Genomic DNA, 15,220 nt, shown 5'->3' on the forward strand with positions numbered 1-15,220 from the left:
CAGGGGAAATTTCGGCTCGAGGTGAGGAGAAATTTCTTCACTGAGAGAGTCATTGGACACTGGAATGGGCTGCCTGGGGAGGTGGTGGAGTCGTCGTCCCTGGGGCAGTTCAAGGCAAGGTTGGATGTGGCACTTGGTGCCATGGTCTAGCCTTGGGCACTGTGGTAAAGGGTTGGACTTGATGATCTGTGAGGTCTCTTCCAACCTTGGTGATACTGTGATACTGTGATACTTTGCTCTTTTCCTTCAAGTTTGGTCTATCATGATCCTAAAAGCTCATCTCACAGGTACAAAGTCTTGTGTTATGGTAGAAGAGTAATCTGGATGGATTATGAGAGAAGCTACTGATTGCTTAAAGTGGTTTCAGTTTAGTACTTTTATATATATATATAAAACCTCAGTTTGTTTCTTCTTCATTTCCTACATGCTTGGGGAAGGAATTCTTTTTTTATCCTTGTGATGGTTTGGGTGTTTCCCACCCCCCATCCACTTTGGAAATCGCCCAGACTAGACTCAGCCAGCTCTGGAAATTTGAATGAAGCTTATATTTACAGCTTAGCTCAATACGCAAGCAGATATTTACAGTATATACATTTATATACAGAAACACAACAGCCTTCTCAGAAACCTGAGTCCCCAGGAGGGACTCCCAACTGCCCTTCCACCTTCTCCCACCCCTCTCAACTTTACCCCAGTCCTAAGGAAGAATGAAGCTTCAGCCAGGGGGTTAGAAATCAAAGTGGATTAATCAGAGAGGCGGCAGAGAGGCTAGAAAGAGAAATGCAGCTCAGCGCTCTCAAGCAGAAGTGCCTTATCTATATTTGGATTCTTGTTCTCATACCTCTCAGCAAGCCTATGAGTGAAGTAGATATCAGCACTGTTTTTCTTTCACAGCCTGTGATCTAATCCTTCTCATCAAAACATTCTACCTAGCTTCAAACTAGCACAATCCCAAAGTACTTTCAGCAGCTTTCTTTTTTTTTATTTATTTCATGCACAAAAATACCCAGACTTGTCTGGAGCAGGAATTGACATTTTTCTGCCATAGAGGTTAAATCTGTTGTTGGTGTTCACATTGCAAGCACAATCATTTTATGTATTTATATCCTCACTTGAGAATAAGCCTTATAAGAAACTAAGACTACATTCAGAATATTCTTTTAATTTTATTTTGGTTTGTTTGTTTTGTTTTTTTTTTTATTGCTGTGATAGCTCACCAATTCTTTCTTTCTTTGGGTTCAGTCTTTCCACAGGAATCAAATATTAAGTTTTAATGGTCTTTTTTGCATCAGTTTCTAAAGCAGCAGTTTTACCAGAACACTCTTTCTAAGGCTCTTCTAATTATGATTTACTAAACCAGAAACTATTTCTAGCATGAAATAAATATATCTATGGATAAAGGGTAGGAAGGGCAGAGGAAATAAATAGTTCCAGCACTGGAGGGGAAAAAAATAAAAGGTAAAAAAAATTAGAAGGTGTTTTCTCAATTCTAATTTAATCTCTTGGACTAATCATATTGCTTTATAGAGGGAGAAGAGAAGAGTAGGAAGAGTCAATTACAGAATTTCTTGATTTAAGCCAGAGAGCTGCAAAGACAAAGGGGTACAGAAGAAAAAAAAAAAAGAGATTAGCAAATCCCTGGTTTTATTTCAGTTGGACAGTACAGAATGTTTTTTCATTGTGCTTACCCATCTCAATATGGATTCTGGACTTAGTTTAGGAGAAACAAAACTCTTTTGAGAAGGCTTTTGGGATTCATCCTTGGCCTGCTTTGCTTGGTCTGGCAGTCATGGAAATCAGACTTACTAAGTTCAAAAATCTACTGAAAGCAGTGTCTGCTTCAACATAAGATTCTCATGTGGTGCTGTTTAAGGTAGCTCTCCTAGGCTGGGTCAGAACACATCCAGACACAGAGAAGGATATGTAATAGTGAACTTATTTGTGGTAGCACACAAGTTGGATAAATGGGCATGCCAGTCAACTTGATTCTGAGGTAAGAATATTAATGATTCTGAGGTAAGAATATTAATGCAATTCTTGTTAAAACAAAAATGATGTAATTAAGTGAAGACAAAGCATATAGTTCTTTTACTGCCAATGTTTCAATGGCACGATGAGAATCTGAAAAGGAGTCAAGAATAAAGGTTTTTATAAGTGAGAGACTTAATGAACTTAGGATCATAGAATCAACCAGGTTGGAAGATATCTCCAAGATATCCAGCCCAACCTAGCACCCAGCCCTAGCCAGTCAACTAGACCATGGCACTAAGTGCCTCAGCCAGGCTTTTCTTGAACACCTCCAGGGACAGCAACGCCACCACCTCTGTGGGCAGCCCATTCCAATGGCAAATCACTCTCTCTAACTTGCTTTATTTCTGAAAGAGAAGGTTAAGAGCTGATCTTAATGCAGAGTATGAGTTCCTAAATTAGGGTGATATTCAGTAGAGAATCACAACTAGATGGTGTGATTTGTGACAGACGTAGTTAGCATTGCTTCGCTAGTGATGTATATTAACTTAGTTGGAAATTCTAGATCAAACTGTTGAGGTTTTTTCCCCAAAATTTAGGTTCTGACCACAGATTATCAGAATTCATCATAGAAAGGGTCAGAACTCTCCAGTGAATAAAACTGTGTTGTGAACTTTTCAGGAAATGAAGTCTAATGGTTCCTTCCAACCTAAAACATTGCTGCAGATATTGCTTTCAGTATTCTGTGTGATTGTGACTAGAGGCAGATAGAAAAAAATCATTCTTTCCATGTAAGCTGTACTTGAAAAGGGGGAACATGCAAGAGGGTAGCATACCCAGTGGCTCTGCATTATGCTACAGGACTGGAGATAAAAAAGTAGGGAGGGAAGACTAATTGCTAGTGATAAATACAGAAAATTGATCTCCCAAATCCAGAACTCCATCCCTGCAACTCTGTTAACAGAATTCACATGGAATTTGCAAAAATAAAATTAGCTGAAACAATCTCTACAAGAAAAATGAAGAAGATAAATTTAGTAATATTTTTAAAGGTGTAAAGGCTGTTCCTAGTGAATTATATGGTGACATTTTTGTTTGATTTTAAATGCCTTCATGTTGGATGTAAGAATATTAAATGCAGTGTTTTTATAGAATTGTGTGACTGTGGTGCAGCTGTTGTCCAGCCATGGACAAGAGACAGTTCAGTAAGTGCTGAGTTAGAGATAAAGTGGAAGGTTGGAATGACCTTAGAGACTGGTGTAGCAAATGTAAACAAATGTAAGGCTGAAGTCTGTGGTTGTCATCTATCTCTGCTGACTTAGAACTGCCAGACACAATATAGGTGTTGTTGAGAGAGTATGAAGAATGTTTATGCCAAGTAGTGTGTAATCCTAACGTAGTCCTAACGCAGGTGTGTATAACCAATCAGAACCTAACATGCTGTTGTAATCCTATTATGTAGCTTTCTGATAAAAAACTATATAAACCTATGCTTGGGGTGCAGTAAAAGGGATTGAATTCGGATCAGATTTGGATTGGCTTGTATCAGGCCTTTGCCCCATCTCTTATTACCCCCCTGATACTATGGTATCACAGCCTGTGACACCTTCAGGCTGATTTCACTGACCTCTAGTAGTGTGTGAAGGTTGCACTTATCACAGCTATTGCTTTCCTTAAGCCAGAGCTTGCTGTCAAATCCATCAAGAGTATGAGAGACAAACACAATGAGAAGCTGCATTCAGAGCGATTTTTCTTCTTCGGAGTGCAATGTTGTTGTATTTTGGCTGCCATGTGGAAAAGAAGGGAGATATTAGTCCCTCTGGTCTGAATTCTTAGTGGATGCTTATGACTTTCTGCATGTGGAGAAAGATATCTACTCAGAATTTTAAAAAGAAAAAAATGAAGTCATGGACTTGTTGTAGCTTTTCAATGAGATCTACATTTCATACTCTGTGCAATTGTGCAGTAAGAGAGCCTATTAAACAGCAAAATGGGGTTAAAGCTACCCCCAGTTAGACCACACAATTATGGTAAAAAACTCCACCTCCTTGTAAATTATTGTTTATATTCTAATTAAACATTTGCACAAGCCTCTGAGTAAGCTGCTGGATATCTAACAGAAGCCCTTCCCTGGTCAGTTTTAGCCATTTACATCTGCATCGTTTTTTGAACCCCCAAAATGTTATAAAGAGCTTAGAGGTGGAGGTGTGGGGAGGTGGTGAGACCCCCGCCCCCCACCCCCAGAGTACTGCATCCAGTTCTGGAGCCCTTCTTACAAGAGGAATGTGGATGTGCTGGAGCATGTCCAGAGAAGGGCCACTGGGATGATCAGAGGGCTGGCGCAGCTCTCCTATGAGGACAGACTGAAAGAGTTGAGGCTGTTCAGTCTGGAGAAGAGGTGGCTCTGAGGTGACCTTCTTGTGGCCTTCCAGAATCTGAAGAGGGCCTACAAAACAGCTGTGGAAGGACTTTTTAGGCTATCAGGTAGTGACAGGATTGGGGGGAATGGAGAAAAGCTAGAGGTGGGGAGATTCAGACTGGACATGAGGAGGAAGTTGTTCATCATGAGAGTGGTGAGCGTGGAAGTGTTTAAGGCCAGGCTGGATGAGGCTGTGGGCAGCCTGATCTAGGGAAGGGTGTCCCTGCCCATGGCAGGGGGTTTGGAACTAGATGATGCTTGTGGTCCCTTCCAACCCTGACTGATTCTGTGATTCTACAAATGTAGGTTCAGCATACAGAAACACATCTCTGTGGACATGCTCTGTGCTAGTCATGGAAGCACAATATTGAGGGAGCATGGACAGGCATTCCTACCAAAAAAAAAAAAATTAGGTTGGAAAAGACCCTTAGGGTCATACAGTTCAACCATAAACCTGACACTGCCAAGTCCACCATATCCCTAAGAGCCACATCTACAAGTCTTTTTAAAATACCTCTGTGGTATTTTACATGAGCAGCCTGTTCCAATGCCTGACAACCCTTTGCTGAAGATCTTTTCCCTAATGTTCAACCTAAACCTCCCCTGGCACAATTTGAGGCCATTTCATAGAATCATAGAATTAACCAGGTTGGAAGAGACCTCCAAGATCAGCCAGTCCAACCTAGCACCCAGCCCTATCCAGTTAATTAGACTATGGCACTACATGCCTCATCCAGACTTTTCATGAACACCTCCAGGGATGGTGACTCTACCACCTTCTCTGGGCAGCCCATTCCTATGCCAATCACTCTCTCTGGGAAGAACTTCCTCCTAACATCCAGCCTAGACCTCCCTCGGTACAACTTGACACTGTGTCTCCTGTTGCTGCTTACCTGGGAGAAGAGACCAACCCCCACCTGGCTACAGCCTCCCTTCAGGTATTGTAGACAGCAATGAGGTCATCCCCTGAGCCTCCTCTTCTCCAGGCTAGACAACCCCAGCTCTCTCATAGGGCTTGTGTTCCAGGCCTCTCACCAGCTTCGTCCTCTTTTCGTATCACATGTTACCTGGGAGAAGAAACTGATGCTCACCTCACTACAACCTCGTTATTCAGATAAAGCTGACTCAAGTGTTCCTGGTGATGAGAAACAAACAAGGAATTGTGTAACAGCATAGCATTGACTTGAACAGTAAATTCCATTTAGCATTAACCAAATGAGAAATATGCTCCTTATGGGACCAAAGTGACACAAATGTGGAAAGAACAGATTGTTGCTAGTTTGTATTGGAGTACTGTGCCAGGTGTTGCATTACAGTGTCAGTGTTTCTGATTTTATGCTGGGCATTTTAGATATGTGCTCTGTTGAGTATGTGTATTTAATTCTGCTACTCTTTTAGTCATCATAATATGTACAGTTATGGTAGGAGGCTGTGTATGTATGACAGAGTTTGTGATAAGCTCCAGCATATGGTCATTCTCCACAGTGGCAGCATGCTCAGCTTTTCTGACAACTGGAACTTGAACACAGGAGGAGTTGACTCAGGCCTTGTGATATATAAGGATGTGGAATGGATACAGCATGTTTGTTGCTGTTCACCTTCCTACATTGTCACCACCATAATGGTATATAGATGAGGAGTATTGTCCAATGGGTAAAAAAACTCTCAGGGCTTAGTTTTCCAGAAGGTTCTTAATGCCCTGTGGTGAAGTGATACTCAGTTAAATCTCTTACACCTGCTTACCAATATTCTAGTCACAAATGCTCATTTAGTAGACAACTCTAGAATTGACCCAAGAGTTACATTATGGTAAGTATCTGAATTGAGAACATAAAACCTTACTCAAATTTGAGGTTATGTTTCTGTTGGGAGAAAAAATATATTTTGGATGTAGCTTTTTGTTTGCAGTGGTAGCAATAGCATGTGTGATACTTCTTTAATATATTTCAATAGAAAAGCAGATCAAAAAAAGAATGAAAGCTTAGAAATTAGGTCATTAGGTAGAAAAGGCAAATATACATCAGTGCACTACCACTAGCTCAGATGTGTAAGCAGTAACATAGTCCCAGATACTGTGCAAATACCAGAAGCTTCAGCCCAGGTAAGCATTTGGATTTATCCAAGCTTTTAAGCAGGAGATTGCACCTGATCAAAAATCAGTACAAATATCCTGGATTTCCAGCATCACTAAAAAGCAGCTTTTCTTGCACTGTAGTGTCACCTCATTTAAACAAAAGGCTTAGATATGGTACCTAACCTTTCTGTTTGCAGCAGCTTACCTCTTGACAGGATCGGTGCAATTTATTTAGGGCTCACAATTTGGTGTTTGTACTGTCTGCTACGTGTGAAGGGATCTTTTAAATTAGCCAGAACTTTAGTTTCTCTGAAGGAATTCTCCTGATGCTTTTGGTGTTTTGATTTGTGTGTGTGTGTGTGGTTTGGGGTTTTGCTGCTTTGTATTTTTGGTTTTGTTGTTAGGTTTTGGTGTGTTTTGGGTTCGTTGGTTTGGTTTGGGGTTTTTTTTTTTTGGGGGGGGTGTGTGTGTTTATTATTTCCTTTTTATTACCTCCTTATGTCTATTTTGATATCTCACAGTTCAGATCTCAATAGATCCCAGGAGAATATTTAGTACCACGATATACATCAGGGCTGGTAGAGTTTCTAGTAGAAAGAAGTATAAGAAAATTCAAAGATAAAATTGTTGAATTACTGATGATAATGTGCAACAGCTTGTATAAAACTGCTTTTGTCCCTGTAGACTGAAAGGTGGAGGGCATTCAAAACATGTTCCATGGAGTACATAATATTTTGGATTACTTATATTTGCCAGGCAAAATGACAAAGTGATTTGCCATTGGAATGGGCTGCCCAGGGAGGTGGTGGAGTCACTGTCCCTGGAGGTGTTCAAAAAAAGACTGGATGAGGCACTTAGTGCCATGGTCAAGTTAATTGGACAGGTGATAGGTTGGACTGGGTGATCTTGAAGGTCTCTTCCAACCTGGTTGATTCTATGAATAGAAACCTCAATAAGAATTGTATAGGAGGATTGTGACATGCCAGAAAGATATTTGTGGATTAAGTTTGCTGAGGAAGTCTGCTAACAAAAGTTCACAAAGACAATCAGTACAAAGAATGATCCAAATAAGGACCAACACAGTGTGAAAGACCTTAATGAGAGTAAGCAGCCAGACAAGCAGTTGGTGAAGTTCCATCTACATAAATATAAATAACACCCACAGAATGAATACATGTAGAATGTAATCTGCTATGACTTGGCCATTAACAGCTGGGACTGAGATCTCAGATTTAGAATAATGATCCCTTTACAACATCAACTCAGAGTTCAGTACTGATCCACCCTGAGTATTGTCTGTAGTTCCTGCCCATATCTCCAGAACTTTTGATTTAAGTCAATTTGATGGCATAGAATTGAGAAGGGTAACAAGGGCTGGGTGATAGGTTGGACCAGATGATCTTGGAGGTCTCTTCCAACCTGGTTGATTCTCTGATTCTAAGGGTGCTCAAAGGAGTGCAATAGTTTCCATGCAAAGTATGACTGAGCAACTGAGAACTTAGGATGTGGTACAGGTCTTATAAAATTGAAGGTGCGTGGAGCTACATTTAAACAAAAATAATTGTTTCTTGCCAGAGCAGACTGTGGACATTTGTACTCAATGCAAAGAGAATTTTACATCAGTTCATGGGTTAACTGTGCAAGAGAAAGTTATTTGTGTCAACAAATACATAGAAAACAACTGGCTCTGGAAAGTTTATGGTGGAAAAATACATGAGCCTTATAGAAATAGTTGGAGGAAACACAAGGCATTTGTGCTGATCCTGTTCTTCTCTTGGTAACTACATGTTACCTCACAAGTCCATGGGACCAGATGGGATCCACCCTAGGGTGCTGAGAGAGCTGGCAGCTGAGCTGGCCAAGCCACTCTCCATCATTTATCAGCAGTCCTGGCTCACTGGAGAGGTCCATGAAGACTGGAAGCTGGCCAATGTGATTCCCATACACAAGAAGGGTCATAAGGAGGAGCAGAAAACTACAGACCTGTGAGCCTGACCTCAGTGCCAGGCAAGGTCATGGAACAGGTCATCTTGGGTGCCATCACAAAGCACCTACAGGATGGCCAAGGGATCAGGCCCAGCCAACATGCATTTAGGAAGGGCAGGTCCTGCCTCACCAACCTGATCTCCTTTTATGATCAGGTTACCTGCCTGGTGAATGTGGGGAAGGCTGTGGATGTAGTCTACTTGGACTTCAGCAAAGCCTTTGACACTGTCTGCCACAAGAAGCTCCTAGCCAAGCTGGCAGCTCATGGTTTGGACAGATTCACTCTGTGCTGGATCAAGAACTGGCTGGATGGCAGAGCCCAGAGAGTGGTGGTGAATGGTGCCACATCCAGTTGGCAGCCAGTCACTAGTGGTGTTCCCCAGGGATCAGTGCTGGGCCCAGTCCTGTTCAATATCTTTATTGATGACCTGGATGAGGGCATTGAGTCCAGCATCAGTAAGTTTGCAGATGACACTGAGCTAGGAGCAGGTGTTGATCTGTTGGAGGGTAGGAGAGCTCTGCAGAGGGACCTGGAACGGCTGGATGGGTGGGCAGAGGCCAATGAGATGAGATTTAACAAGGCCAAGTGCAGGGTTCTGCACTTTGGCCACAACAACCCCAAGCAGCGCTACAGGCTGGGGACTGAGTGGCTGGAGAGCAGCCAGGAGGAAAGGGACCTGGGGGTACTGATAGGTAGTAAGCTGAAGATGAGCCAGCAATGTGCCCAGGTGGCCAAGAGAGCCAATGGCATCCTGGCCTGCATCAGGAACAGTGTGGCCAGTAGGACAAGGGAGGTTATTCTTCTCCTGTGCTCAGCACTGGTCAGGCCACACCTTGAGTCCTGTGTCCAGTTCTGGGCCCCTCAATTCAAGAGAGACGTTGAGGTGCTGGAACATGTCCAGAGAAGGGCAACAAAGCTGGTGAGGGGCCTGGAACACAAACCCTATGAGGAGAGGCTGAGGGAGCTGGGCCTGTTTAGCCTGGAGAAGAGGAGGCTCAGGGGTGATCTTATTCCTGTCTACAACTACCTGAAGGGACATTGTAGCCAGGTGGGGGGTGGCCTCTTCTCCCAGGCAACCAGCAATAGAACAAGGGGACACAGTCTCAAGTTGTGCCGGGGTAGGTCTAGGCTGGATGTTAGGAGAAGTTCTTCCCAGAGAGAGTGATTGGCATTGGAATGGGCTGCCCAGGGAGGTGGTGGAGTCACCGCCCCTGGAGGTGTTCAAAAAAAGACTGGAGGAGGCACTTAGTGCCATGGTCTAGCTGACTGGATAGAGCTGGGTGCTAGGTTGGACTGGATGATCTTGGAGGTCTCTTCCAACCTGGTTGATTCTATGATTCTATGTATTTCTTCTGTGGGACAGAACAAAAAGCTGGATGCAGCTACATTAGAGTATAGCATTTAGTCTGTGCTTTGGACTGTCTGTTGTTACATTCACATTCTTTACATGCTTTGAAAGTAAGTGTCACTGGTCTCAGTAGCTGCAGAGTATTTCTCATGTTTACACGTTCTGAAATCTAGGAAATAATAGTAGTAGTAGTAGTTTACTGCTGAAATCTATCCAGGTTCTGTTAATCTTTGCACACTTAGGTAGTTTTAAGGAGACCTGTTGTACAGAAGTAGGGTCTTCAAATTCATTGGAAAGACATTTTTAAATTTAACTTTTTATTAAAGCTTTTGAAATAGGAGAACAAGGATAAAAGGTTGTTAGGCTTAGTTACAGCTATCAGAGCACTGTGAATGACTGTATTAATTTCTCCTCTATCATAAACAGTAGAGTACAGATTTTTATTTGTATTTATGGTAACTGTTAGCCTCTGTTATTGTTTTGTTCTGTAGAACTGTGTTTTAAATACTGGTGCTCCCCACTGGGCAAAGTATGCTGTATTATTTCTGAATATATACATCAATGCATTAAGTTCTCCCTGTTTCCTGCTCCTTCCCTCCCTGAAATGGAGGGGATAACTTTGTGTAGTGATCTGAGATCAGTTTACCCTGCAGTATTAATCTTCTCACAGAGATACTATTTTATTTTTCCATCATGCTGTAATCCACTCCAGTTTCTGCTATATTTAAAAGCCATTAATTGTTAATGTTGCACTTCTTGAATTCTAATGATGACCAGCCTACAGATGGGGCTCCTGTTTGGGAAAGATCATTAACCATTCCCCTGGGAATCCTGAGTGGTACTTCATAGAGGCAGTCTGAGCTGTATTATTTGTGCAGATTTCATCTTTGTGCTGATACTTCTGTCTGAAACTGGGACTTTGTGTGCAGTCTGCCTTGTATGGTTCTGAACGGCATTGCCTAACGCTAGCACTGTGGATGGTTATCTGGAATGCACCAAGGAATCATTGGTTGCTGCTGCTTTTTGCCTTTTTATTTGTTTGGAGCAAGACTTCAGAATCTTTTGGGTATTTTTGATGCTTATTTTGACAGTCTCAGGCACTTCATATGGCTGAGGTACATTTCAGCATTACTCTTTTGTTCTAGATTACCTGATTTAAAAAATAGTAGTTGAAAGGCAAAACTGATCTTCCATTTAAGGTAAAAAAACCCTCAAAACTGTTCCCTAATGAATCTTTTCATATATATCATCAAAGTAATAATGTATGTTGACTGGTATATGTCTATTATATAATGATGCTCAGAAACCATTTTGCCTGCTTGTATAATTTTGATATTTCATGCAGAGTGATGCAATAAATGATACAAGTTAGGAGCAGATTTTTGTTTTCTGTTGTTACCTTCTAAGCTTTTAAACTTTGGGCTACAATATATTCTAGAAACACAGAAAACAGGAAATAAGGATATTTGTTTTATTGGGTATTTTTAGACTTGATCATATTCGTTGTAACAACATTGTGTCATTTAATAATTCAGTAGTCCATTCTAGACAAGATGTTTTTCACTCTTGTAATTGTCTTAATATGGTACCTCTATGGCAATGAAATACTGTGTTTAATAGCAAAAGCTGATAAAAATTACATCATCTCTCCAGAAAATGGTTAGCAATGACATTTACAAAATCATGCCTATGGTTTAAAAGGAATGTATCAAGAAACCTCTGTAGCCATAGTTCAAAAAAATTAAGTGTTTAATATTAAGTGATATATTATCCAAGAATGTCTTTCTGGGCAGAAATGATGCAGCATGTTTTTTCCTGGATTTATCTATTTGTGCATGTGCATATATCCAAAGAAAATACTTGTTAATGAAGACTTCTCTGGAAACCTAAATGTGTACTGAGATAAAATTACAGTCTTTGTCCTCCGGTTTAGAAAGTCTGGAAGCAGCTGATTTACTGTTACAATCTTCAACTCATGATTCTGTAAATTTGACTTTTCTCTCTGCTTTTTCTAAGTTATCTTACTATCAAATACATGACGTGTACCACCCAAAGTTAAACAGATTTATATGATTTCTTCAGATAGTGCTTTAAAGTAGGAAAAACTATCATTGTGACTGCAAATCAAATTATTTTCTCTGAGATGCTTTAAAAACAAAGTTGGGAAATGAACACATTATAGTTTATCTTAGAGGCCATTTTTTGCCCTCTCTTCTTCAGAATCCATTTCTGATCTTAAATAAGGGTGGAGGACCATACATGCACAGATGATCATAGGGTAATTCAAGTTGAAAGGCATCTCAGGGGTCATCTGGTCTAACCTACAGCTCCAAGCTGTGAGGTCAGACCAGATATTCTCTTTTATTTAAATTAGAAAAATGTTCATATCTTTTTGAGTCAGGAAATTAGTTTTAATCTCTATCCATGACACATCAGGAAAAATGATATATTATGCTTAATGGAGGCCTCAAGGCAGTAGCAGTTATAAACCATTTCCTTAACATTCAGTGCTGCTCGCCAGCTCCTGCAGTGTTAATAGCAGAGCTCTCTGCAGTCTTGAGGGTATTCTAAACTGCTGACCAGCAGAAGTCCTGATATTTAGCAAACAAGCAGTCAGTTCCTGGTTTCTGGAAAATCCAGTCATAGGTAATATATGCAGTGCTTCACTGATCACAGAATCACAGATACATCCAGGCTGGAAAAGACCCTCAGGATCACCAAGTCCAACCTATAACCCTATTCTACAAGATTCACCTTAAACCATATCCCTAAGCACCACATCCAAACTACCCTTAAACACATCCAGGGTGGGTTACTCAATGACCTCCCTGGGCAGCTCATTCCAATGCCTGACCACTCTTTCCATGAAATGTCCAATCTAAACCTCCCCAGTCTCAGCTTGAGGCCATTCCCACCTTGATTTGTCTCCAGTTACCCGTGAGAAGAGACCAGCAGCAGCAGCCTCTCCACAATGTCCCTTCAGGTAGTTGTAGGCAGCAATAAGGTCTCCCCTCAGCCTCCTCTTTTTCAAACTAACCATCCCCAGCTCCCTCAGTCACTTCTCATAAGATTTATTCTCCAGGCTCTTCACCAGCTTTGTTGCCCTCCTCTGGACCTGCTCCAGCACCTCCACATCTCTCTTGTATTGCGGTGCCCAAAACTGAGCACAGTACTTGAGGTGTGGCCTCACCAAAGCCAAGCACAAGGAGACAATCACCTCCCTGCTCCTGCTGGACACAGCATTTATAATACAAGCCAGGATGCCATTGGCCTTCTTGGCTGCCTGGGCACACTGCTGGCTCCTATTCAGCTCCTGTCTATTACAACCCCCAGATCCCTTTCTGCGAGGCAGCTCTCCAGCCACACTGCCCCAGGCCTGTAGTGTCACTTGGGGTTGTTGTGACCCAAGTGCAGGACCTGGCATTTGGCCTTGTTGAAACTCATCTCATTGATATTGATCTAGCCTATCCAAGTCCCTCTGAAGAGCCTTATGATAAAATGTTTTCCTAAGTGTGGAGAACTTCAGTATCCTTTCCTCATGCAAACACTCCCCCTGCACTCCTCTGAACTTAGCCTTCCCATAGGATCTGTCGCTAATCTGTTCTACATGGAGAAGTTTGATGATTGTGACCTTTTTCAACAGAACCATCCTCTCACAAAAAGGCTAATATCTATCTCTGAACAGAAAAACAATTAGTGCTAAATAAGAGTGATTTGTTAGGGTGTTGTTTCTCATCATGCCTCTGTTGAGTCAGCAGGTGGCGGGGGAAGGCTCTCTGGGGGACTTGTTGCAATTCAGGTCCAACCGTGGGGCCCTGCAGAACACAGGATGTGCAGGGTTGAGGGAGGAACTATTTAGTAGCCTGAGGATGATGCCACCAATGGACTTGCCTTTTCTTCATAAGCTCTGACATGCTACCAGTTCACTAACCTGTGTTAAATCTAACTATTATGAGGGCAGAAATTTTATTTCCTTCTGTTTATCTAACAATTAAAAGAAAAAAGAAAAGCAAAAGAAGAAAAAACTTGTAGTAGAAAAAGGAATTTTTTTTCTTTACTGCATTGCCCTGAAAAGTTATAAATGACTTGTTTGTTCTCCAGATGGATCCTGTGCAAAAAGCAGTCATAAACCATACATTTGGAGTGTCCGTTCCCCCAAAGAAGAAGCAAGTCATTTCCTGTAACGTCTGCCAGCTTCGATTTAACTCTGATGTAAGTATTGGCTATTTTATTTATTTATTTGTCTTACATAAAGTATCATTAATCTACAGCTTTCTCCTCCCCCCAAACGAATCATTCCTCTTCTGCCCATATTCTTCTTAGCCTGATATTTTGTCTACTCAGAGGTGGAAGCTCATAGAGGTATATTGCACTTGGGTTTTTGTGAATGGCTCTGGCACGGTATCATCCAGTGACAGTATTCCATTTGATATTCCAGTAACTTGCAAGACATACTGCAATAAATAATTGGTATTTTTTTAATAAAGTAAAGGAGGGGAAGCAGACAAAAAAATTTCCCTGTAAGTTCTCCACGTCACACTCAGTGTTGTTAGGTTAATGGTTGGACTTGATGGTCTTGGAGATCTTTTCCAACCTTTATGATTCTTCCAGATGAAATATCTTTTTTCTCTCTTGTTCTTACATCCCCACTGACAGTATGGTTTCATATGTTTTTAATAAAATCACTCTTCCTGTAACTTTCATTTCATAGAATCAGCCAGGTTGGAAGAGACCTGGAAGATCATCCAGTCCAACCTATCCCCCAGCCCTATCCAGTCAACTAGACCATGGCACTGAGTGCCTCATCCAGGCTTTTCTTGAACACCTTCAGGGATGTCAACTCCACCACCTCCCTGGGCAGCCCATTCCAATGGCAAATCACTCTCTGAGTATTTACTTCTGTCTTTTTTGAGTATGATAAATTTCAAAGAAACAACATATTGTAAAAGAGTACATTGACTGATAGGCTTAAAATATATATCAAACTAATGCTTTTCCTGACAATTAAAGGCTTTAGAAAACAAGCTATATCGGGGGAAGTATAGGCTGGATGGTAGAAGGAAGTTCCTGACAGAGAGAGTGATTTGCCATTGGAATGGGCTGCCCAGGGAGGTGGTGGAGTTGCTGTCCCTGGAGGTGTTCAAGAAAAGACTGGATGAGGCATTTAGTGCCGTGGTCTAGATGACTGGATAGGGCTGGGTGCTAAGTTGGACTGGCTGAGCTTGGAGGTCTCTTCCAACCTGGTTGATTCTATGATTCTATGAAAATTATAGCCTCAGACAATTCAGAAATATGTATTTATTCTTGGCGACTACTCACGAGTGTCATTAAGCTAATAGAAGACACCTCAAATAATTTTGTTGATCTCAAGTCCAAGGACAAATGTGGTACTTAAATATTATATGTTTTGCTGTTATCTTTTCA

General features: G+C 41.5%; 1 protein-coding gene across 10 annotated transcripts in view; it reads left to right on the forward strand.

Moving 5' to 3' along the window:
* Positions 1-15,220, forward strand: part of ZNF385B (zinc finger protein 385B) — a 188,555-nt gene that overhangs the window by 134,089 nt on the left and 39,246 nt on the right. For all 10 annotated transcript variants that reach the window (XM_064161913.1, XM_064161886.1, XM_064161896.1 and 7 more), the window contains one exon: positions 13,898-14,008. In XM_064161913.1, the coding sequence (XP_064017983.1) occupies positions 13,898-14,008 (111 nt within the window). The remainder of the gene's footprint in view (positions 1-13,897; positions 14,009-15,220) is intronic.

This window comes from Pogoniulus pusillus, chromosome 2 (assembly GCF_015220805.1).
Source record: "Pogoniulus pusillus isolate bPogPus1 chromosome 2, bPogPus1.pri, whole genome shotgun sequence".
In the NCBI taxonomy this organism is placed as follows: Eukaryota; Metazoa; Chordata; class Aves; order Piciformes; family Lybiidae; genus Pogoniulus; species Pogoniulus pusillus.